The sequence below is a fragment of the Fundulus heteroclitus genome, chromosome 10, assembly GCF_011125445.2.
Source record: "Fundulus heteroclitus isolate FHET01 chromosome 10, MU-UCD_Fhet_4.1, whole genome shotgun sequence".
NCBI classification, from domain to species: Eukaryota; Metazoa; Chordata; class Actinopteri; order Cyprinodontiformes; family Fundulidae; genus Fundulus; species Fundulus heteroclitus.
In genome coordinates, this window is record NC_046370.1 from 6,766,457 (window position 1) to 6,790,759 (window position 24,303).

The 24,303-nt window shown below is 44.6% G+C and overlaps 1 protein-coding gene across 30 annotated transcripts in view; it reads right to left on the bottom strand.

The window, feature by feature from the left end:
* The window catches only part of tcf7l2 (transcription factor 7 like 2), a 116,195-nt gene that overhangs the window by 52,192 nt on the left and 39,700 nt on the right, over nucleotides 1-24,303 (bottom strand). For 16 of the 30 annotated variants that reach the window (XM_012882358.3, XM_012882362.3, XM_021308525.2 and 13 more), the window contains exons 4-5: nucleotides 21,809-21,910; nucleotides 14,044-14,103 (exon numbers count right to left, since the gene is read on the bottom strand). The exons of 4 other annotated variants lie outside the window; for them this stretch is intronic. In XM_012882358.3, coding sequence (XP_012737812.2) covers nucleotides 14,044-14,103; nucleotides 21,809-21,910 — 162 coding nt within the window. The remainder of the gene's footprint in view (nucleotides 1-14,043; nucleotides 14,104-21,808; nucleotides 21,911-24,303) is intronic. 10 more of the 30 variants (XM_012882369.3, XM_012882364.3, XM_012882370.3 and 7 more) reach the window with 1 other exon arrangement.

The following is a 24,303-nucleotide window of genomic DNA, read 5'->3' on the forward strand; positions in this document are numbered from 1 at the left end:
TTTTTTGTTCCCCGCCAGACTTTATCAATGACCCTCGGAAAGGAGAAGACGGGGTGGGGGGGTGGTATGGGGGGGGGGGGAGGCCGAGCTGCTGCGGACTGGCTCAAATTGCTTCTAAAAGATGGTGTCTTGCCAAGTACTATGCTTGCTATTTTAGCTGTATATGTAGGTGTCTGTTTACTCATGTTGTATTCATAATTCCGCCTCCTGCAGGGCATCCGTGTCCACCGAGTGCCCTTGAACATGCCATGAGTAGTCTTTCTGCGCCTCGACTAAAAAGAGACCTGAAAGACAGCTACACACGCTTCCGCACAGTTGGATAAAACAAACCTTAACCACACAACTCAACCTCACCAAAGAACCAGTTTTTTTTCCTTTCTCTCTCTTTTTTTTTTTTTTTTTTCAAAAGATGTTCAGAAGACTGTTTTTTTTTTTTTCCTCTCTCCTCGTCTTTGCTTTTGCTCTCCCTGGGTAAAACAAATGCATCATTTTCCAGTTTGGGAAAGAAAAAAAAAAAAAGAGAAAGAGAAAAATCTTTACTCCCTCTTCTCCCTCCCATTGTGCCGTTTCCGCGTATGGAAGTGCTCCCTCCCATCGATTTTTGTCCCGGCCGAGGCCCTACCCTACACGAGCTGCTTCCTCTGCGGTGTCATCTCCTTCTGCTTCTCCGCTTTTAACTGCGTTTTGCTCCTGTGGCTTCGCTGTGCACCTGCCAAACTGGTAGCGCTGGAGTGGAGTCAGAAAAAAAACTGATACGTGTGATCCAAAGTTTTTAGATATCGATTTTTTTGTTTTGTTTTTTTCATGCAGATAAGGATTAATAAAAAAACACAAACCTAAACTGTCTAAAAGCTACTGGAAGCCTGTTTGATCAGTGGGAAACGCTTCCTGAACATTTTAAAGTGCCTTACTAAACTATTCAGTGCATGTTTTTTTTATTATGACTGACCTCCATCCATCCAGTCTGTCCCTGCTGAACAAAAGCATCCCCACAGGATGCTGCTGCCACTACCATGTAGTTAATCAGAGTTAACATGGGCTGCCTCCCTGATTAATGAAGTCCTTTATCAGCTTAAAAGGGGCTGAAATATTATATATATATATATATATATATATATATATATATATATATATATATATATATATATATATATATATATATCTATCTATCTATCTATCTATCTATCTATCTATCTATCTATCTATCTATCTATCTATCTATCTATCTATATATATATATATATATATATATATATATATATATATATATATATATATATATATATATATATATATATATATATATACACACACACACACACACACACACACACACACAAGCCACACTTTTTCAGAATTTTATTAGTAGCATCAACTGCTTTATGTCTGTCTAGCATATAAAACCCCACCAAAATACGTTCAAATCTGCGATTCTAACAGGAAATAATGTAAAAAAAACAACAAAAAAAAAGGTTAAATACTTGTAGGAATACTTCGTGGGTGCCTTTGTTGATCTCTGATTCATGCATAAAGCGCTGGTTCTGCTGATTCCAGTGGCCCCATTTGCAGAAATGTCTCCTTTCAATGGGTTAAATTAGCTGCAGAAAATGCTGGAGAAGCTTCCCTGCAGGTCTGCAGAGGACTAAGATGTGCACCGCAACAGACACGGCGTAGTGGGGAGTGATATATGATCGGAATACTTCAAGACATCCATTTACTTTTTTGACAGGGGAAAGCACAGTCATGCACAGTAGTCCAGGGAGAGTCTCAGGGAACATTTTCCAGCCTGTGCAGCTCCACCACCCAACCACCCACCCGCCCCCGCTGTGATGCGTGCCTGCGTCCACTGGGGGCTACAATTAGCCCATCAAACTCATCCCGCGCCACCTCTCCGATCCCCTTTTTCTCAGCCTCCGAAAAGCCCAGGCTCCCCGGAAAAGACAGGCAACTTGTAAGACTGGGGGGGAGGTAGCCTTTGAAGTGCCGAGTTTTTGCAGAGGCCTCGCTTTTTTGCTCATATCAAGGCTGAGGAGATATAACAATTAAAAAAAGGCAGGAGAGGCAGGCTGACTTTGCAACGCGAGCATGTGCCTGCCTCAACTCCGGCCCCTAGGAGCTGAAGGGTGGCAGGGGCAGTGACGCGCTCAGATGTATTTTTATGCCAAAGCTGTAAATCTGCCGTGGCGCACGGGCCCGGCTCCTGATTGGCTGGACACGTTTCTGTCTGCGTCTGTCAGTTACGAGCAGCAGTGCAGTGTTTCACAACTCTGTCTGGCCCGTGGCCCTGGACTTCAACGTTTAATACGAATAAGTCAGACCTGACTAGTTAACAATTCTCATTATCCAGCGGGAGTATTGGTACAGAAGCAGAGATGAAGTTGTTGCTTTTCTGGGAGCTTTCTCTTTGGATAAAGGGCACGCAACACAAAAGGCAACAATCTTAACAGAAGAATCTTGTATAGTTGTAATTTTTTTGTTTAATTCTGGATTAAAATTTGGTTATAAGCCAATTTTCAGACTTTGCCTTCGTGCGACAAGTCAACATGTTGTCTCCCGACTCTAAGCTGAAAAAACTCCGGCCTCTCGTATCAGATCGGGGCTGCTGTGTTTCATTGTGCAAGGACTGGGCTCCTCTTTCTAGCTCTGCTCCGGTGGGGCTCAGTGGCAGCAGGCCAGGTAATTACATAGCACTGTCTTCACAGCCCGAGGAGGAAGGTCCCACATATGCACAAAATAAAAACACAATTATGTGCATCCACCGAGCATACAGCTCACATGCTGCTCCACCTCCACACACGCTCAACTTTAAACAAAGACTACATTATGTCATGCAGGATTACAACGATCCCAACCTGACGTGGGCCCAGATGGCAGCGCTGCCTCTGGCACGAGAAGTTGCTGTTTGCAGTGAGCGACGCTGGCCGCAGTTTAAACAGGTGTGTGCTTATGCAGATGTGCAGCTCAAACATGTGGTTTGCATTAGCTGCTGCTGCAGCGGAGCCCAAAGCAAACCTTTCTCCACGGAGCGGGAGCAGGGTCCCGATTAGCAACCAAATCGCTGTTAACCCCCCACCCCCCACCCCCCCAATCGGGGAGGGGACATTTGCTGAGATCAGAACACCTTCACGTTTTTCATGAATGGATTCCTCGGTTCCTACAGATTTAATCAATGGTGGCACATTTTTAAGGGACGGGATGGATGATCATGGGCAAAACAATGGCAGCAGGAAGGAAGCATAAAAGGAAGGACGTTAGGAAGGAAGGAAGGAAACCAGGAAACAAGAATAAAAGAAAGGAAATAAGAAAGCAAGAATAAAAGAAAGGAAATAAGAAAGCAAGAATAAAAGAAAGAAGGGAAGGAAACCAGGAAACAAGAATAAAAGAAAGGAAATAAGGAAGCAAGAATAAAAGAAAGGAAGGAAACCAGGAAAAAAGAATAAAAGGAAATAAGGAAGCAAGAATAAAAGAAAGAAGGGAAGGAAACCAGGAAAAAAGAATAAAAGAAAATAAATAAGGAAACAAGAATAACAGGAAGGAAGGAAGGAAGGGAGGAAGGAAGGAAGGAACAAACAAACAAACAAATTAAGAATAAAAGAAAGGAAGGAAACCAGGAAACAAGAATAAAAGAAAGGAAATAAGAAAGCAAGAATAAAAGAAAGAAAGGAAGGAAACCAGGAAACAAGAATAAAAGAAAGGAAATAAGGAAGCAATAATAAAAGAAAGAAGGGAAGGAAATCAGGAAACAAGAATAAAAGAAAGGAAATAAGGAAGCAAGGATAAAAGGAAGGAAGGAAACCAGGAAAAAAGAAGAAAATAAATAAGGAAACAAGAATAACAGGAAGGAAGGACGGAAGGAAGGAACGAAGGAAGGAACGAATTAAGAATATAAGAAAGGAAGAAAACCAGGAAACAAGAATAAAAGAAAATGAATAACAGGAAGGAAGGAAGGAAGGAAGGAAGGAAGGAAGGAAGGAAGGAAGGAAGGAAGGAAGGAAGGAAGGAAGGAAGGAAGGAAGGAAGGAAGGAAGGAAGGAAGGAAGGAAGGAAGGAAGGAAGGAAGGAAGTTCATGGGTAAAACGTCGGCTAGATTGATACGTGATAGATTGATGCCCTATGTAGGAACAAACAGAAGTTCCTGTAGGAACCGTGTCAAACTCTCAAACGAATCAACACAACTCTATCAGCATGAAATGCTCACATAACCTGCAGTGAACTGGTGAATGGTGAGTCATGTGTTTTTATTTCATTGACAGTAACAGGCTTTAACATGCTCTGCTTCAGCGTTTAATCACTTTTATCCCCCCCAAGTTAAACATAACTCCCTTCGATTTGTCCAAGGTAAACGTGACGGCACGCAAAGACCCGTGTTTGCCGTTTCTATTTTCCACTGATCTTATAAAGCACTTAAGACATTCAAACACAAAAGTACATAAAAGAATCCCGGCCAACTCTGGGACCTAGTCTGAAGGCTGAATATCACAAAAAAAAAAAAAGCAGAGATCTCAGATTATCCACAGAGCTGATGCTATCTGCCTTTATTACAACTTCATTTACAGCTTCTTTTAAGTCGGTTAACTGCGGGAAAACAAAGCCAGGACGACTTCATGAAAAAGCACTGATGTCTTTGAATGAGTGAAAGTAAGGCCGGAGGACAGCAACGACGAGGGTGAGCCGCTTTCTTCTGACAAAGGCACAATGAGACTGAGGCGCGAGATGGCACCAAGGCAAGTAAATTGCACCAACAAAACCCCAAAAAAAGAGGGAAGTCATGCTTGAACGAAGTGGGCGGTGGTCTCGCCCTCTCTCTACTTCTCTCTTGCTGGTTATTCCGCACTTTTTCCCCGAGAAAGGATAAAAAAAAAAAAAAATGCCATGGATTCCAGTGAGACTCAAGCGAGCTATTCATGCTGCCAGTTGATTTAGGCATGCCTCGCTACACACCAATCAGCCCCGGCCTCGCCAGCCACTCTAACGCAAGATGGAGACAGCGCCAAAAAGTTCCAATTAAAATATCCGTTTGTTATGTCTGCCCAGATAGAAAAAAAAATAAATAAATAAAAGAGAGCGAATTTTAAAGCTAAGCTTTCTTCAATGGAGCTGCCTGATACTCGCCGGCCGTTTCTCTCTACACAAACTAGATAAGTAAGAGGAGAGTGTCTGGATGCAGACGGGGCGTCTTGTTGTGGGGAAACAGGGCATGTTGCAGATGAGAGGGCGACGCCATTCCCCCTCAGAAGAAAAAAAAAAAAAATGTGTGGCCGCTAAAGTGCGCGCCGATTGGACATCATCGCCTGGCTGTCCTTTAATGAGCCGGAGTGGAGGGAAGTGCGCCGCCGTCTCCTTCTCTTTTTATTCAAATCTCTCACGCTGGCGGCTGTCACGCAGCCGGTTCTGGCCGTGCTGTTTATCTCACTCCGGGAGGATGTTAACAAGACAAATGAATGAATAAAATACACAAATAATGTGTTTAGGTACCGTTAATAATGCATGAAACGGAAGCTGCTTTGTGTCAGCCGTTCAGGATTCCTTCTCCAAGTTTGGTGACAGGCTTGTTTATTCTTCGCCTGCCGACGGATTTCCACGGTGACGCGGCCGACGCCGGGCGTCTACGCCGCACTTTGCTGATGAGGCGAGTAAAAGAAAAAAGTGCTCTGACAAATTTAGGCTTTTCTCAGCTCATACGCTGTCACTGCTGAGCCGTTCATCCTGAAAGCTCCAGCATGATCCTCCTTTTCATCACTCCTTGTTCTGTTTCATGACTGATTCTCCAAAAATTCTTACTGCTCCTTCCCTTTACAGTCACCTGCAAAGGTATTCATCCCCCACTGAACTCCAGCCAACTTACAACTACAAACTTTAGTGTGTTTTATTTGGACTGCATGTATGTTTTTTGTTTTTTTTTTAAATAAAAATAACATTTTGGGTTTGAATCCTAGCCTGGCGTCTCACTGCATGGAGTTTGCATGTTCTACCTGTGCATGCGTGGGTTCTCTCCGGGTACTCCGGCTTCCTCTCACAGTACAAGAACAAGACTGTTAAGTTGATTGTTCTGTCCAAATTGTCCTTAGCTATAAGTGTGTGCATGGTTGTTTGTCCTATGTGTGTCTGTGTTGACCAGCGACATGTCCAGGAGGGGGCCCGGCCCTCGCCACATCACCCCTGGAGCTAGGCACCAGTCTATAAGGAGAAGCAGTATACACCATGGATGGTCTGTAAAGGCCTCTGACTTTTTATTTTTTTATTTTTAGAGATCGTTGCTAAACAAAGAGCATCATCATGACCAAAGGAACCAGCAGACCGGTCAGCGATAAAGCTGCGAAGAAGGTTAAACCAAATCACGGCTTAACGATATCAAGAAAACGAGCAATTGCAACACAGTTGCAGAACTCTGCAACGATGCAATCGATTAGCCCACATTTTCTAGACTCTTTCACCAATCTGTCACTGCCACACTCTGTAAACTTTAGCATTTTTAGCAACTAACAATATGCATCCAGTGTGAGCATTGAGAGCCTGGGAAGTCAATCCAACAGCCAGGTAGCAACATATATTACTAGCTTGCCTTTGTTAATGCAATAAAGCACAAATGGACGTTGCAAAGATATATGCGCTTACCGGTAAATGCAAATTAACATTTACAGCAAGCCTAACAGGACATGGCTGTCTCCTCAAACTGACAGGTCAACCAATCAGAGCATTAATCAGAGAAGCAGCCAGTTACTCTGTAGGAGCTGCAGAGATCCACAGCTCAGGTGGAGGAATCTGTTGACGGGACAAACATTAGCTGTGATATCTGAAGGAAGAGAGCATGTTAGTAGCAGCAGGACTTGAGATGGGGACGGAGGATGACCTTTCAGCGAGACAGTAAACACACAGCCTGAGCTCCAATAGAAAGGCTTAGATAAAAACGTAATCAAAGTCTAACCCTTAAACCAATTGAGAATATGTGGCAAGCCGTGCAAATTGATGTCAACAGATCCAGTTGCAATGCCCTGTGTTAACAAAAACCTGGACTAACAATAATACTCAAGCTTGCATACGCCTGCATTGGTATATAAGAAAGGTCAAAGAAGTGTCGCAAACTACAAGGATGGTTATTAAAAAAAAAAAAAAACACAGAAGGAGTGGAAATTTGCTCCAAGAAGCTGTCTGGGTTAGAAAATAAGCATCATATCAAATTCCTCCCCTGGACCGAGACTTGAAATAAGAGAAAGGGCCCAGCACTCTTGACTGCACAGACGAGCGAGACAGAGAAGGGAAAGAAAAAAAAAAAAAAACACACAACACAACAACGCTAGCATCAAAAAACAGAGGCAGGCAAATCTGAGAAAAGTTCAGAAAGGTCTTGGCTGACACTGAAGAGAGGAGCAGAATCAGATAAATTGGGGAGCTGCAGTTGTTCAATTTGTCCAGACAAACCAAAAAAAACATTGTTCTGAAAGCTTAACGACTCAGAGAAGCAGATAGCCCATGTTTACCCCCACAAACTCCAAAGAAAAGCCTCTCTACTGTCATAAGGTGGGTGTGGAACGAAAACCTGAATTCAAGGCGGCTTAAGTGCTCTCTGGAATCACTCAGCATTCCCCTCCCTTCCCCGTCCTGTCCACCGAGCAGAAATTTGACTGCGAAGGCGTATCCATCCATAACAGTAAATTGTCCTTTGGGGAATTTTGGCGGGGCTCCGTCTTCTCGCTCCCATCTTTTTTACCCCGCTTGTAGTCCCAGCGTGCTCTTCCAGTTCCAAAAAGCTGTCTCCGTCACTCTCAATCACAAGCGGCTTGTTCGTATGCAGAAAACCGACGCTTCCCCAAAGCTGTGTGCTCTGCGATCAGTCAGACATGTCCGCGAGGAAGAGCACGGACCTGAGACTGACGAAGATTACAGCGGTAACCTGTTTGGGCCGAGCTCGAAAAGACTCTAAGAAGTTGGTTTTCAAATAGCTCAGTGTTTGGGGAAAGATTAGTCTTAACTTCGTTTAAGGGTTTTGGGAAATCGTTTAATAAACAAATTCAAAACTTCAAGCAAGTAAGGAAGGAAGGAAATAAACAAAGAGTTGGGAGGGAAGGAAAGAAGGAAGGAAGGAAGGAAGGAAGGAAGGAAGGAAGAAAGAAAGAAAGAAAGAAAGAAAGAAAGAAAGAAAGAAAGAAAGAACTAAAGAAAGAAAGAAGAAAGAAAGAAGAAAGAAAGAAGAAAGAAAGAACTCCAGAAAGAAAGAAAAGAAGAAAGAAAGAAAGAAACTAAAATCCCCGTTTGGAGGGAAGGAAGGCCCCTCCGAGTTCGGAACGGATTCCGGTCCGGAAGGAAAATAAGAGTAGGAAGGAACGATCGCTCTCCTTAAGGAAAATAACCTTTAGGAAAGAAAGAATGAAGGAAAATCCCTGTTTCGGAAGGCCGGCCGAAGGCCGGAAGGAAGGCCGGCCGGCCGGCCGGAAGGAAGGAAGGCCGCCCCTCCCCGTCGTAAGGCCGGCCCCTCCCCGCCGGCCGGCCGGAGGAAGGCCGGCCGGCCCTCCCGCCTGCCGGCCCCTCCCCGGAAGGCCGGCCGGAAGGCCGGCCGGCCGGCCTGCCGGAAGGCCGGAGGCCGGCCGGCCGGAGGCGGCCGAAGGCCGGAAGGAAAATCCCCTACCGGCGGCCGGCCCTAAGAATGCCGGAAAATCCCGGCCGGAAGGCCGGCCGGCCGGCCGGCCGGCCGGCCGCCGGCCGGAAGGCCGGCCGGCCGGCCGGCCGGAAAATAAGAGTTCGCCGGCCGGAAGGCCCCTCCAGAGTTCGGAAGGCCGGAAGGCCCTCCGCGTTAGGAAGGAAGGAAAGAAAGCCTGCCGGAAAATCCCCGCCGTCGGCCGCCGGCCGGAAGGAAGGAAGGAAGGACTAAATGGATGAATGAATGGATGGATGGATGGATGAATGGATGGATGGATGGATGAATGGATGGATGGATGGATGAATGGATGGATGGATAGATAGATAGATAGAAGAGCAAATGGATGCACACAAAATTCAATCTGATACTTTCTTAAACAAAACATCTATATAAATCTGGATGTATGGACTTTTAATCAAACTCTATACTTGTTCTAGACTTTTCAAGACGAGGCCTGTCATTACCCAGGCAGGAGAATGAATGTGCTTTGGCGATAAATCATGAAAAGTGTTTCTTACTTTTATTTCTGAAAGATTTTAGCTTGTTTTAAACATTCTCGTTCAATGTTAAGGAATGTTAAGGATTTAAAACTGCTTTTCAAGTCTCTAGATTTCTTCAACAGCCTGACCTGGTAACAAGACTCACGACCAGGTTATACAACAAAGGTGTGCTGGAATATTAAAGGGCCAAAGAGCGACCAGATACCCACGGACGGATTTTAGCTCTGCCAGAGAATGTTGCTGCACCCTGCTGCTCAGCTGGCTGAGGAAGGCTGTCCACTCCCATGAAAACAAGAAAAACTAATTCAGCAGTTTGGAAAAGTTTCCTGTCAAAAGCAAAACAAAACAAAAAAACGGCATCCATCACCCTTAGTTAGTTAACGGCGTCTTAAATCTGCAGTTGGTGAACTACGAGTTAAAGTTATTGTTGGAGTTAAATGCGCTGATTGGCGAGTGGCTGCCGGAGCAGACAGCCTGACTAAATAATAAGAAAATATAAAAAGCCCAAAGTATTTTAGCTTGCTATGTAATAAGCATTGAAAACTACTTCCAGATTCAGCAATGTTTACGACACCTTTCTTTTAAGTGTATAAAGTAAAAATTAATATTTAGATAAGATAATGAAAAAGCGATAGGAGTAATTGTTTCCTTTCTGTATTAAATACATTTGATCTTGTTCTACAATATCTTTTTTTCCAAATTTAAGCCTAGTTGGCAGGAGCTCGTACTTTTTTTCTTCTTCAATAAAAGTCATAATACATTAGGAATCCGATACGGGTTCATATCTGCTACCAATCTGTACAATTTTCTACTGTTTGCATAAGATGTTGCTGTAAACCTTTTGCGTTTCAGAACAGTCCAGCTCTGCTCATCTGTGCTGGAACTACAGCTAAATACGCGCTCGTCAACAACAAGCGCAGATCTCGACTTCAGACAAATCAGACGCGTCCTTTTTCTGACTCGATGAAGCGGTTTGATTTCACGCGTCCACAGCCCCAAAAAAAAAACATGCTCAACGGTTATGGCGACCCGCGGCCAGACACTGCGTGAAAGTCTTCGAGCACAGCTGCAAAATGACTTTAACCACTTTGCTAAAGTTTCCTTCCCAACTCCCTAACTGCTAAACAAATAAACAGGGTTCCCACACCTTGGTGAACATCACATTCAAGGACCTTTCAATGACTTTCCAGGACCAATTTCCTCAAATTCAAGGACCACACGTGGCGGCATTTACTTACTGTGACCGCTGAATAGGTTATCATATTTTAATACAATGCAAATTCAATAAAAGACTAAACGGCATAGAAGTTGTTGGGTCAGAAGCAATGCAAGAAAGTGGACTTAATTTATAGCCTACATTTATATTGATCATATTCATAGCCTACATTTATATCCACAGTACATGGCTAAGCCATACTACATTACATATAAGATGTACATTAGCCTAATGTTTCATGGAATTTTATGGAAAACAGTGCAGCATTGAGATGTTCAGAATTATATCAATTTGTTTCACTTACTTTCATCTTTGATTAAGCTAGTTTTTGACTTTGACTCTGAAAAGTCGGTAAATATAGCGACAAAGTCGCTGAGTTGGCAACACTGCGTGAATGTAACCTATTGGACGCACGTAGGCCTAAACCGTAGCCTACCAACTAACGAAGAAGAGCGAACGTACTTTTGCAAATTAAAAGTCTGCGGAATCAACATAATTTTAAAAGATCGTGTGGTAGTAAAATAATGACACATGAGTCGTCATCCGTGTGAACTTTATACCCCACAAAAAAATTCAAGGACTTTTAAGGACAAGGTGTTTTTTTGGCTGTTTTCAAGAACTTTCAAGGGCCTTGAATTTTTTTTTTTTTTTCAGATTCCCAAACTTTCAAGGATTTCAAGGACCTGTGGGAACCCTGAATAAAAAGACGCAGGGTTTTTTTTTCCTTCTAAATAACAGGAGAACAGCAATGGGTTTCAACAAATGGCAGAGTGAAAACTAACTTTCAGCTGGAATCTCCTCCTTCTCCTACGTAATCCCCTCTTCCTCCCCCCGACATGCTATAGCTGGGGCAAAGGGGGGGAAAAAAACACCTAAAAAATAAGGTCTGGGATCATCTTACTCGTTATACTCCGACCTCCCTCCCTTCCTATACCCTCTCTCGCTCTGAACTTCATTCCATCACTGCAGCGCCCCCGTTTTTACTCCGCTCCCTCCCCGCGCGCGTGTTCACTCCCACCCTTTCCCCGTGCCCTCGGCCCCGCTGCTAATTGGTAAATCTGTTGAACCATGCCATCCCCAACAATGAGACACCTGGAGCTCTGTCAAAACAAGTTCCCCCAGCACAAAACGGCCTCCGGTATTAATCCGGGAGCGTGCGGATCCCGTCGTCGCCCCGCAGAATGCAGATCATCTGGGGGAATTTGTGGGAGATGAACGCGGCAGGCGAGTCGGCGTTTGGGGGAGCGGTTCGTCGAGGAATTAAGATTAATCATCAGCGACGCGTCTTATTCTTGATCCTGGTCCTTTTGTGCAGGGCTGCAATTAGAAACACCTCGCTAAGACCAATTTGCTTTTTTGTTTTTGTTGTTTTTTTTAAGCTTGCACGGGCCGACTGTCTTTGTTACAGGGGAAGCATCCCTGTCTGGCTTCACCCCTGACAAGTCGTCATCCAAGACATCGAGTCACACCTTAGGCTCAAGGACACTACGTCCACACCGGTGCAGACAATGGCGTGTTTGTAAGACACACACACACACACACACACACACACACAAACACACGCGGATGCCTAAAGACAGACCGGCACACCCAAAGTTGATCCTGCCAGACCTTGTCAAACAAGTTTTAGCAGAGACGGGAGGGAGGGAACTGAGGCATCAAGTTGACATGAGGAAAAGGTGTTCGCTTTTTTTTTTTTTTTAACCCCCATCTATCAAACACGATTTACCGTTTTTTTATATACTACCTTTCTTTTTTTATTTAGTGTTATTTACAGACAACAAAGGCGCCAGCAGAGTGTGCATAATCAACAAGCAATTGATTAGTCAAACAATTCAAGTGGGCCCTCCAGAAGGCCACGGTCGCCTCAGAGGAGATTAAGCCTCCTCTCCTCTGGGTTTTCGTAATGCCCCGGCCTATTTCTGGCTTCACAGTGCCTGACTGAGGCGAATCCAAACAAGGCTTACTCAAGTCCCTCAGCACGTCAGCTCGGCGGCACTAAAAACAACAACTAACCTTACCTTGGGGCTCCACTTTTTTTTAAATATATATATCACTTTGAGGGTTTTTAAATAGATGCAAGAAAACTAGAGCTAGAGAGGGACCTTCGGTGTCGAACGCGGTTATCTCGGCTCTAAATCTTCAGCCGGTGGATGTAAACACTTTGTTTACTGCCTCTCTGCATAAAGAAGAGCCTGTTAGCCGGTTTGCGCGGGGGACAGAGGAGTTTTCTGGAAAGCAGCTGCGCAGGAAAGTGCAAACACAAACAGAAATATATCACACAGGGTTGTTGTTGTTGTTGTTTTTTTGGTGCAATAAGGTCTGGCATATGGATGTTAATCGGAAACTGTGAAGACATGACACAAAAAGGCACACCAAAACAAAGACAGAGGGCATTTTCCACACGCCGTCACATTGAAACAGACTACAACGTATCTTATTAGGATCTTACGTGACGGACCAACACAAAGCAGCGCACAACAATGGAGTACAGAGAAAAGCTCATATGCTTCACGTCATTTACAAAACTTTGTAATGATGTTTGTATTCGGCCTCCTGAGTCAAGACTTTATAGTCCCACCGTCCACTGCATGGACATCTCGTCTTCTGGCTTAGGGTCCTACCAGCGTATTTTATGCATTTTTCCTTGCAAATGAGCTCAAGTTCAGTCCGACTGGATGGAGACCGCATTGCCACAGACTCTTTTTTCCGCCTCCAGCGCCTTCGCCTGCAGGATCCATCCAGTTTCCACAGCAACTCTGACCAGCTTCCTCATCCCGCCAGCAGGGTCCTGCCACCGCCATGTTTCACATCGGGGGCGGTGAGTTCAGGGTGAAGTGCTGCTGTGTCACATTTTTCCCCCCCTGGCTTTGGTCCAAAAATACTTTTATTCTTGTCATTCCTCCACAATGGCCAGATTTGTGGGGTGCCACCTGAGCTTTTGATCTCTGCAGCTCCTCCAGAGTGTCTGGGTCTCTCTCCCCGTTAAGTGGGACGTGCGTTTCTTGTCATGTTTGCTCTGTGAGGTGTTTAAAGCTTAGGCTACGGGATTAAAACCTCACCCTGATTTAAGCTTCTCCGCAACCTGTGTGCCATGTCATTGTAATTACTTTTACTTACTCATGTTATTCGACAAACCTCTGCGGCCTCCGAAGAATACCGAGATGAAAATCATACACAGCTGTTCGTAATAGATTTTACTTTAAGGTGCCAAAGCGAAGGAGGCAGAATACAAATGGCTGCAACAAAAATTAGAAACAATGATGCACTTTTTTTGTGTTGGTCTATTGGAGAAGGAAAAAAAAATCCCAATTAAATAAACAGAAATTTGTAGTCGTCAACATGAAATGCCTGGAAATACTTTTTGAAAGGCACTAAACAGATTTAAACAGTTTCCAAAAACAAAATATGCATGATCAACACCATCCATCTGACATAAACATCTGATTTCATGTGATAAGGCAGTGCGGACATTCAGAAGCATAAAAGCAGCAAATCAGCAGCCATGGATGAAAATGAGCTCAACATCATCATCACGATTTCAGGCTTTTCATTCGCTACTCTTCTCATTCTTAAAATCAATCAATAAATAATCAGTTGGTAATTTGAGTGTGTAAATCAATCAAAAAAGAAAGAATGATAATTAAAAATAAAATAAATCACATTATTTTTGGAATTCAAAGGTCTCTCACCAAATGAAATTGGTGAAGGCTCAGATCTGACTGTCCGGGGAATTCCCAGCAGAAGGGCCCCTGAAAGGCAAAGATGGACGTTCCCAAGTCACACAATTATATCAGCTCTCCGTCTCTCCTTTCCATTTCTCTCTCTCTCTCTCACACACACACACACATAATCTCAGCAGACCAGGTTTTATGCAAAAAGAAACATGTTCGCATTGGGAGAGGGGGGGAAAAAGCTGCATCCTCTGGCTGTTTTACTAATTTAAACTACCACCTCATCCGTGCTGGCTCCGCTCTGCGCTCTCTCTCTCCCGGGTGCACGGTCGGCTCCTTTCATAACTAATGTTACACGGGGAAAAACGGGAGCGTTGCTGGCTCTGAACTGGTTCTACAGCTGCTCGGTGGTTTAAACAACCGTCCCGCTTTGGTAAAACATCTCACCTCCTCGGTGAGAGCTGGGATGCTTCGGCTGCGTTAGCTGATCGGCAACATAGCTTCCGAGGCTCAAAGCTCCTTTAATCCCAATTATACGAGGCGTTATAATGACTTTTGACATTCCCGAAGCAGATATCTAAAAACTTTACCAATTCAGAGCGTGCATGTAAAAAAAACAACTATTCATTTTAATTTAGCAGGGGGCAATCTGAGCTCTGACTATCTTGTAACTTAAAGCAAAAGAAATAAGACTCCAAACAAATGACAAGAGGACAGAGGAGGAGGAAAAGAAGGTGTAGATTTAAAACACAAGAAAGGATACACTAGTCAAAGCCAAAGGACATGCAAAGGGAAGCAACAGGGCTTTTTTTTTTTTTTAGTTGACTGAAGGGATCTCTGGTGCACTCAGATCACCGGGCTTTACTCGTACTTGTGTCGACCCCCCGGGGCCAGCTAGACGGCTCCTCATAAAAGCTCGTCAGTAAACAGTGCGGTTTACTGGCGCAGACGCATGCACGCTTCTACACACAAATATCCATTATCCTCGTTAAAGTGCATGTCCAACGCAGAGTCAAACCCCCCCCCCCCCGTGGGGTAGACTGAGGTTCATGGGGGTTATTTACCAGTCAACTAGACGGAAGGGCAACAATAAAACTACAACTGCTCACATGAATAGACTGATTCATTACAGAGACTTACGGCTATAACAGCAGAGAAAGCTCCAAGAGCTGCATGCCACACTTTTCAGATTTCTATTTATTAATGTTAGAGTTTCATTTCAAACTTGGAGTTGGTCTATCGCATGAGATACACGACAGTCTGTTGGCTGTGACAAAGCGTGAACAAGTTTCACAATTACTACCCCTGGAAGGCAAAAGCCTTTTAAATGATTCTAAGCTTCTCTTTAAAGTCCGAGGGACACAAAAAATAAAAAAAAAAAGACTCTGTAGTCGGCCGTTGTGGGATTCCCGCAACGTTTCGCCGAGCTCGGGTGTTCGGCACGGACCGATGACGCCAGCGTGACCCTACGCACGGGCAACAGCGGCGAAATCGAAATTAACGAGTCGATAAGGATACGACGTTATGCAAAACATGCGTGTAAAAAATAAAACTGCCGTAAACGTAGCCCTGCAATGCTAGGAGTATCTGGAGCAACAATAAACAAACGCGTGGGATATTAGCCGTCCTAGGCAGCAGGGAAAGATGGATGGATAGAGGGTTGCATGCACAAACAGAAGAGCAAAAAGCGCGGGGGAGCAAAGGGGGGCGGGGGGGGGGGTGTAATTTGGATAAAGGCTTTTAAAATGCAGCAGGAAAGAACAGCGTAAAAGGTCAGCGTAAGTTAGGGACAGAGAAAGCCTCTAGGTAAAGACAGCGGCGTAAGGACAGAGCATGGGTGGCGCCTGTTGACCGCGGGGGTCGCTCATTAACAACAGGGAAGGCTGGGCCTCCCAGAATCCCCTGCAATTGTCTGGACAGCCCAGGTGTATGGGGTATTCAGACCACAGGAAGCCCCCCTTTTACTCCAAACTAAAGGTTTACTACTCAAGGATGGACAGAGAAGTGGTCCCAGAAGGTGAATGTAACCCCCCCTCCTCTACCCGCCCAGCCGAACTGGAGTTGGGAGTTCTTTAACCCACTACAGGAATCCAGAGTCATTGTAACCGGCCTATTCTGAACTGAGACGCGGCTCTGTCCGTCAGCCTTCTCTGCAGCTCGCATTCCTCAGGCGAACCGGTTCGTCTGAATGGGAACAAAAATCAGCGAGTACGGCGGCGCTGAACACTCGGCTGGGAGGTCAAAACCGACCCATTCCATCACTTCCTCCATCCTAATTACGATACACTCTGAGCGAGCGCACTCTACCACACACACACACACACACACACACACACACACACACACACACACACACACACACACACACACGACACGACACAGACAGTAAGGTGCAGTTGGGAAATGGTTAACACTCCAGCCGTCCCCCTGCTGCCAGTGAAAGCCCACAAAACAATGGAGACATTGTTTGGCCAGGGCTAGACTCTAGACTCCCAGGCTGTGCGCCCGTGCATGTGTGTGTGTGTGTGTGTGTGTGCGTGTGTGTGGCAGAAATCAGTGTGTACGCTCTTAAAATGAGGACGTTTTCTCCTCCTAAAGCTTAAGATGAGAAGTATTTCTGCTTTAACTTGCTTTCATAGCTCTTTGCGAAAGCAACGGCGGATGTAAAAAATCAAAACCCGACTCTGATCTCCTGACTCTGGAGACGAGGTCGGCCCCGACGCTCCTCCGTCACGCGCCGTCGTGACATCACCGGCACAAGCCTGGACTCCTGCCGCCGCCTCCGCTGTGTTATTGTTGATAACATCAGCGCGCGCGGCCCGAGCCTGCAGGTTTACTAAACAGTCGGGACGGGCCTGTTGTCTCATTGAGGTTATGCGCTGCGGATAAATACAAATACAGCCAAGTCTGTGGCGTTGCGACCACAGACTTCGCTGTATTTCAGCAGGATTTAGTCGATTCTATGAGTATATTCTGAAAACCGTGGTGCGTCTTTTCTATCCAAACCCCTTTACTCCAATACCTATAAATTAATTCCAGCTGCTTGGTATTTAACCTCGGCAAAAATCCAGCTGAAGGCCTCTGAGGTTTGTTGGGGAAAATCCAAGAAGGAACACGAGGAGAGTTGTGGAGAAGTTTAAAGCTGAGTTAGGTTACAGAAGAATATCCCAACCTTCGATCGTCTCACAGAGCTCTGATCAAACTGGAGATGCACCGATATGACAATCTGGGCCAACATCGATGTCCAATACCAATAATGCTATTATGGCTGATGACAAATGACCACCTCCCGCTCCACTTCCCCTCTTAAAACACTGGCAAGTGGCAAAAAACTGATCGAAATAAACATCAGTTTAATATCGGCCCAGTCACACTAATGGGACAGATAGCAATACGATGAAAAAAATTATTAACATTGGTCGATGATGATATTTTGAAAATTTCTGAAAATTAGAAGAGCATGGCAGGACTCCCGACTTTCCAAAGCCGGGTCTTATAAGTTATCTGACAAGCCGATTAAAGGAGAGTATTAATCAGAGAAGAAGCCAAGAGGCCCCAGGGTAACTCTGGGTGAGCTGCAGATACCCACGCCTCAGGTAACAAATGGGATAACCATCGTTTTTGCTCTCCACAAATCTGGTAAAGTGGCAAAATGAGCCACTGCTGGCAGAGAAAAAAAGAGAAGCTAGCTCCTACAACGACAAAACTGAAATACATGCAAACCAAAAATGAACTGAACATCATCCTGAGCACCATGACCTCAATCAAACAGAGAATCTTTGGCAACCGTTAAGAAACGAGACATTTAGCCTTCCCCGAAAGATTCACAGCTGTAGTAGCAGCAAAAAGGTGGTTCTGCTGAATATTGACTCGGCTGAATACAGAGGTATGCCACACTTTTCAGATTTCACCGCGTGGATTGGGTTCAGTCAGTGTATGCTTTCCAAAAAGAGCCAAACCTCAGAAACCATCAAGAAACGCCTCCATTTACAGTGAAATTTAATGAAAAACGGACAAACTTTATTTTATAATTACTGTAATCAGTTCCCCTTCATTTAGGGGTAGCAATGTAAAGTAAGCTGAACAGATCTTTCTTTGTAACAGATATTAGAGGACAGCTTTCCTTTTTATTCCTCTTTTCATTGATCGGTCACATTAAAATCCAAATAAAATACACTGAAGTTTCTGGTTATGATGAGAGAAAATGTGAACAACATCGACCGGGTGTCTATACTTTTGTAAGCTCTGCACAAAACTTAAAAAAAAAAAAAGTTTTCAACATCTACCAGGCCAATTTATGCTAAAAAGAGGGTGCAGCATCATGTAAAGACACGAATAAACGCTTAGCATTGTTGATCTTTACCCCTTAGCAGCTGCGCGATGCACAAAAGTTGTTTTTGCGGGCTCACCCTAAAAAAAACGCACATCAACAGGTGGATCATCACCTGTGCTGTCCAGACCGAAGTGAAAGCACTGAAGGGCCCGTTTACTTCTCCATCCAAGCCCCTCATCTGCAGCCATGTATATCTCGGCTTTCATCCGGGGCTGTTTTACGGTCGTTTCAACCGTCTTATCACCGACAGCGCAGCCTGCTCATGCTTCAGGCAAACACAGGTCAAGGTACCTGAGTGATTCTCTGCCTTTGCAAACAAAAAAGGGAGCTACTGTTGGCGGCCAAGTTTGCCGATAAGAGAATATCGCTCCCGAACGTTTCTTTTTTTTTGGACCGAGCGAGTGACACCTGCAGGATTCCACACGAGGTCGGCGTTACCGTCTCACAGCAGCTGTACCGCAGCTAATCTTTCCTTTTCTATACGTACCACGGCATGCATGATGCAAACGAGAGAAACATCCGGAGAGCCCACCTCCCCTTCTCAGCCAGAGGTGGATGCCGGAGCAGCCGAGGAGGAGCAGCCGACAATACGAGCCGCATTTCACATTCGGTTTCATCAATGCTGCTAACAGGCAGCGGAGCGCTGCGATGCGGCAGAGCTTCTGATCTTAACCAGTCTGTGCATCAAACGCATCAACACAGAAGTGGGTAATAGGAGCACAGATACCACAATAGCTTTTCTTGTATTGATCAGCGCCATTACTTAACAGGGTATTTGATTCGCTGCTCTTTGGTTTGGTTTTTTTTGCTCGGTGCCGAGGCATGAACTTTAGTAGAAGAAAAGGAGAAACATGGAAAAAGAAGAGCTTCAGATGCCAATTTCACATCAAACAGTTTTTCCTTCCACTCAACTTCCCACTAATATGCTTGGATGGAGCACTCTGCAAAGCGAGCTGACAGGACAGGAAGCCTCCCCATGATCTCACACGCCTGAGCATTCCTGTCTGAATCAGCTGGTTTTAAAACCACCCCTTATGTTAAACAACCTTTTTCGCATTTACCAGTTATTGTCCTTGACATTAAAAATAAATAAAATAAACAGGATCCGAATGGGCAGGTCGGACCTGAAAGAAAACCAGAAACGGGTACCGGCCAGGTGCGGGCTTAAGGGCGCATCTCCAGTAAATACGATGAAGGAGTGGTGTTTTCTGCAGCAGCGCTGTCCTACAGTTAAGCTCTCGCCCCAGCTGATGCGAGTTGTAGCACATCAAGTTTCCGCACGCATCTCCGTTCCTTATAATCATGGTTCACGTCAGCAAAAGCAGCAAGACGGCTGCAAATACGGATCGAAAAATAAGTAAAATGTTCTTAAAGGTAGTGTATTTGTCCTTGATTTGAGCAGGTAAATAAGATGATTTGCTAATGGAATAATATTTTTGCACTTAAAATAGGAACAATTCATCTCCATCATCTTATTTCAAGTGCAGGATGTCTAATTATCTTATTTTAGGGGTCAAAATACTAATTCCATTGGCAGATCATATTATTTACCTGCTCAAATCAAGGACAAATACACTAACTTTAAGAACATTTTACTTATTTTTAGATCCGATTTTGCAGTAAGGAATCCACAAATCCTAATAGTCAGAGTCATACTGTATATACATACAACCAAACGGGGAGGTCATATGACTCTTAGCTGGAGAAAACCTGAAGGATTTACATTTACCTGCAGCATTTGCTACACATTTGCTGGTCTAATTACATCATGCGAGCTGGGACTCCTTCTCTCAACATCTCCTGAATCCAACTAAAGGTTTAAAAAAAAAAAAAATAAAACAACTGGACTTCTATTCTGATGACGAAGACGTTTCGCTTCCCATCCAGGAAGCGTTCTCAGTGCAAAACGTCTGGAGCAGTGTGGAGTTCCAGGAGCTGCCGACGAGGCCTCGGAGCTTGGATCCGTATGTAGATTCACCCGGAGAGACGTTAGAATCATCGTTTGTTTCAGCTTCAGAATAGAGGTCCAGTTGTTTTATTTTTTTTAAACCTTTTTTTTTTTTTTTTTTGGACTGATCGTGACCCGGATGACTGAGAATCTTCACCAACATCATCTCCTGAACTAACCAGGGTAAAAGAAAGATGCCCCTGAACTCTTTGGCACGATAACACCAACAGCAAGCGAGAGAAGGATAATTATTGCCTTAGCTGGGCTTCTTTTTTTCTACCTGAACAGCGTTGCCCATCTCTAGCTATTCCCTGTCCTTCGACACAACGTTTTGACAACATTTCGGTTTCAAGCGAAGCACCGTTCCCCATTTTCAGACGTGCTTCCTTAAATAGCACGTGAAATTCTCTTTTCCGAGAAGGAATTTATAACGGACCATAAACGAGGCTGTAATGATCAAATGTCAAGTGTGACTCAGAGGGGACAGCGTGTCTCAATACTGTAATCAGTGTGATAAAAAAGCCCCACATCCTCCTCCCTGAGCTCCGGAGCCGTACCGGCAACTCGCCGGCGCCACTTTACAGGACGCTGGATTAAAAAAAAGGGCCACGTGGCACCGCAGGAGAGCGTTCTGAAGAGCGTCTGTGCCGTCCAAACTCTTCGTTTTCCTCACACACACACACACGCACAACAAAACAGACAAGATATGTGAAACTTTAAAACAAAAGCACCAGCTACTTATGGCTCAGAGGCACCAACGGTCACATCAGATCTGCTTCTCCATCCCCGCACACACATCGATTTTCCTCGCTCTCGCCAACCATGTGACCACATGAATATACCTCCTCACGTTGAAACGCTTCCATTGACCTCTTTCCAAACTTTCAGCCTTAAACCAACCACTTCCCGCTGTTAACTCTCAGAGCGGGCAGATATCGACATGCCCGAGGTATCCTGCCGTTATCTGTACGTACCGCCAGCCCCGACAATCCCAACGCCACGGGCGTCGTGATCAGCGGAGGCAAAGGAACGCCCACGCTTCCCTTGCAGACATGCGTTTTTTTTTTTTGCAGTCCGTTATCTTGTTTCTTCCTATTAAACAAATAGTTTGCCCATAAAAAAAAAAAAAAAAAAAAAAAATCAGACTAATTGCAATCCTGACCTGGGAGTTTATCGTTCCCAGAGATTACAGGCGACACGGCCAGGTGCAAAGGGCCAAACGGGTGCGTCTGCCGCGGCGTCTCCGCCGCTGCCACTCACCTCGCGATCAACCCCGTCCACAAACCACAACGCCTCTCAGTGTCCGCGCGTGCACTTTTTAGGAGAATTAGTGTGGCTTGGGGTGTGTTAGTGGCTGTGATTTAGGCGAAACAAACACAGGTGTCCAGTCAAAAACAGACGAAGGAGGAGGGCGGGGGGGTGGGGGGGTCAGGGTAGGGGGGATTGGGTGGGAAAGCTGTTTCTGAGAGGGTGAAGAAGGACCGAGCGGAGGGTTTACTTACGACGATGTGTGCCGGTGACGGGGACCTGGCATCTTTAAGTGCTTGTCTACTCTGAAGACCTCCTGGTTGAACATCTAGAAGGGGCCATTTCATCTGTAGGTACTGAATGGCAGAAAAGGAAACAGAATGGAAAGAAAGAAAACAAAACATGTTAAACAATGCAAAAAAAAACAAACAAGGGGGGTCAAAAACCAAAAAAAGGAGGAACCAAAAACAGCAGGACGCGACCTAAAGAGGGCTGCGTCCTGCAAACTTAAAGACGTGGAGACGCAAATCAAAACTTTAAAAAAAAAAAGGCAGATGGTGGAGGCGATGAGAATGGCCTGAAGCATGCATCCCAGATTTGAGCGAGGAGCGCGCACAGAGGCTGCGTAGACTAAATAATGTACAGCGTTTTCGCTCAGACACACAAACGCACATTCTCCTGGAGCCGGAAAGCCAGATTTACTTTAGAGCAGCAAGACAGGTGACTTTTAAAAACATCCCCGAGTCGCTCGCGTGGAGCCGGCGCTAAACTGGTTCCCTTTTTCCTACGGCTTTATGGTAACCTCGTGTCATCAGTGTGACGGTTTTTATTGAAACCCATAAAAAAAGAGGCAAAGTGTGGTCCCTCGCCACGCTCCTGTGAGGCCAAACCACCTGGCTGCTCCCATAAATGATCGACCTGGCCTCGATCTGAAGTCAGAATGTCTGCCGCCCCCCCGTCGTTCCTCTCTAGACACCTACACTAAGGTATAAAAAGAAGACAACGGATCAGCAGCAACAAGGCTGTAAGACCTATCCGCCTGCAGACATCTACATAGACCAGGGGTGTCAAACATACAGCCCGCGTGCCGGATCCGGCCCGCCGAACAATTTAGTCTGGCCCTGTGGCTAAATGCATTATCATTATAAAAAAAAAAAAAAAAAAAAAAAAAAAAATTTTTTTTTTTTTTCAGTGTCCTGTCTGGCAATGTGGCAATAAGATGCCACAAAGAGCTCATCAGATTTGACTTTCACAAGTGGACAAGATAAAAGGAAGAGAATGATGGTGTGGAAAAATTAAAATCATTTCTTAATTTTTATCTGTTTGATGTATTTTGTCATGCAGGACAGTTTTTAAGTTCCAAAAAATGTGAAAAAATGTTTTTCAACATTGTATAATCACTGTGATCAGTTCTTATGCATAATGCACAAGTAAATGTTTAACTGAGTAAAAGTATTGTTGAAATTGCACATACTTTTCTTAAAAACGCTGAGGTTATTCATAATATATTGTGTAAAAGTGAAATTAACTTAATATAAAAATCAACAACAAGTCCACATTTATTAGTTCTATTTAATCTTGCAATGAGTTAACTCGTGTGGCCCTCTTGAGATCAGATTAAGCTGTATGCGGCCCCTCAACCAAAATGAGTTTGACACCCCTGACATAGACAGTCAACTGTAGCGTTTAGTTACGTAGAAACACTTTTGTTTCGTTTCATCTTCTCCTCCTTTGCCATAATAAAGTCACCTGAATTGATTTTTAGCCGCTGGATGCCTGCTATTGACTTTGCGACAATCTAAAAAAGAGCCAAACTTTGCTCATCAGTGTCACAACAACCTAGCCTGGGGTAGAGAGGTCAAGTCAAACGTTTAGAAACGCTACAGGGGGGAAAAAAAACAAAAAAAACTCTACGTGGGCAAAAATTTTACAATAATCTGGGTCTTATAATGATCTATCCAAGCCATTTTAAAACCAGCGAACAAGAACGTGCAAATAAATAAATAAGAAATATATATTTAAAGAATTTTATTTTTTTAAAAAGGACAAACACCGGGTGCACAATTTTGATTTAAAAGTGGATTATCTCAGTTTCACACAACCAAAACTATGTGTGTATTCTGAAAAGCATACACATACATTACCAATGATATCTGTTGAATTTATTGGTTTGCACCTCAGCAACAAGTCTTCTTTAGCCATCAACAAGCTTTTTGCATAATTCAGGCTAGAAATAAATCCCCCTTTTAATTGTTTTATTAGTTATGTGCAATGCACCAGCACAGACGGAGGAAAAAAAATGAACAGTCCTGAGCAGGAAGCTAGCACCAGCACGGTTTTGAAAAGCCTCGTCCAAACACCGCTCTCTCGGGACTGAGGCCAACCCGCTCCAAATCCGAAGTCCCGCATTCTTCTTCAGTCTGTCCACGTGGGCAGCGGCAGATCTCGGTCCAATTTGAAGCCGCTGATTTTGAGTAATTGCTTCTTTCTCGGTCCACGCCCCCATCTCGGTTCCGCGGCGGCGTAAAACTCGGGTTTATTGGGGATAATGACACTGGTGTTCCAGCACTTTCCAGTTAATGGTAGCCTTGAGCCTTACTGGTTCCTGCGTGGTTCCTGAAAACCCTAATCCACTCCCTTTTCACCTGAGGGGCAACAGACCCTTGGCAAATAGCGACACTACGATTTGCATTTACCGGGCAATTATCTGAACTGATATGGGAGGAGCAGCGGTTTACAAATGACTCCC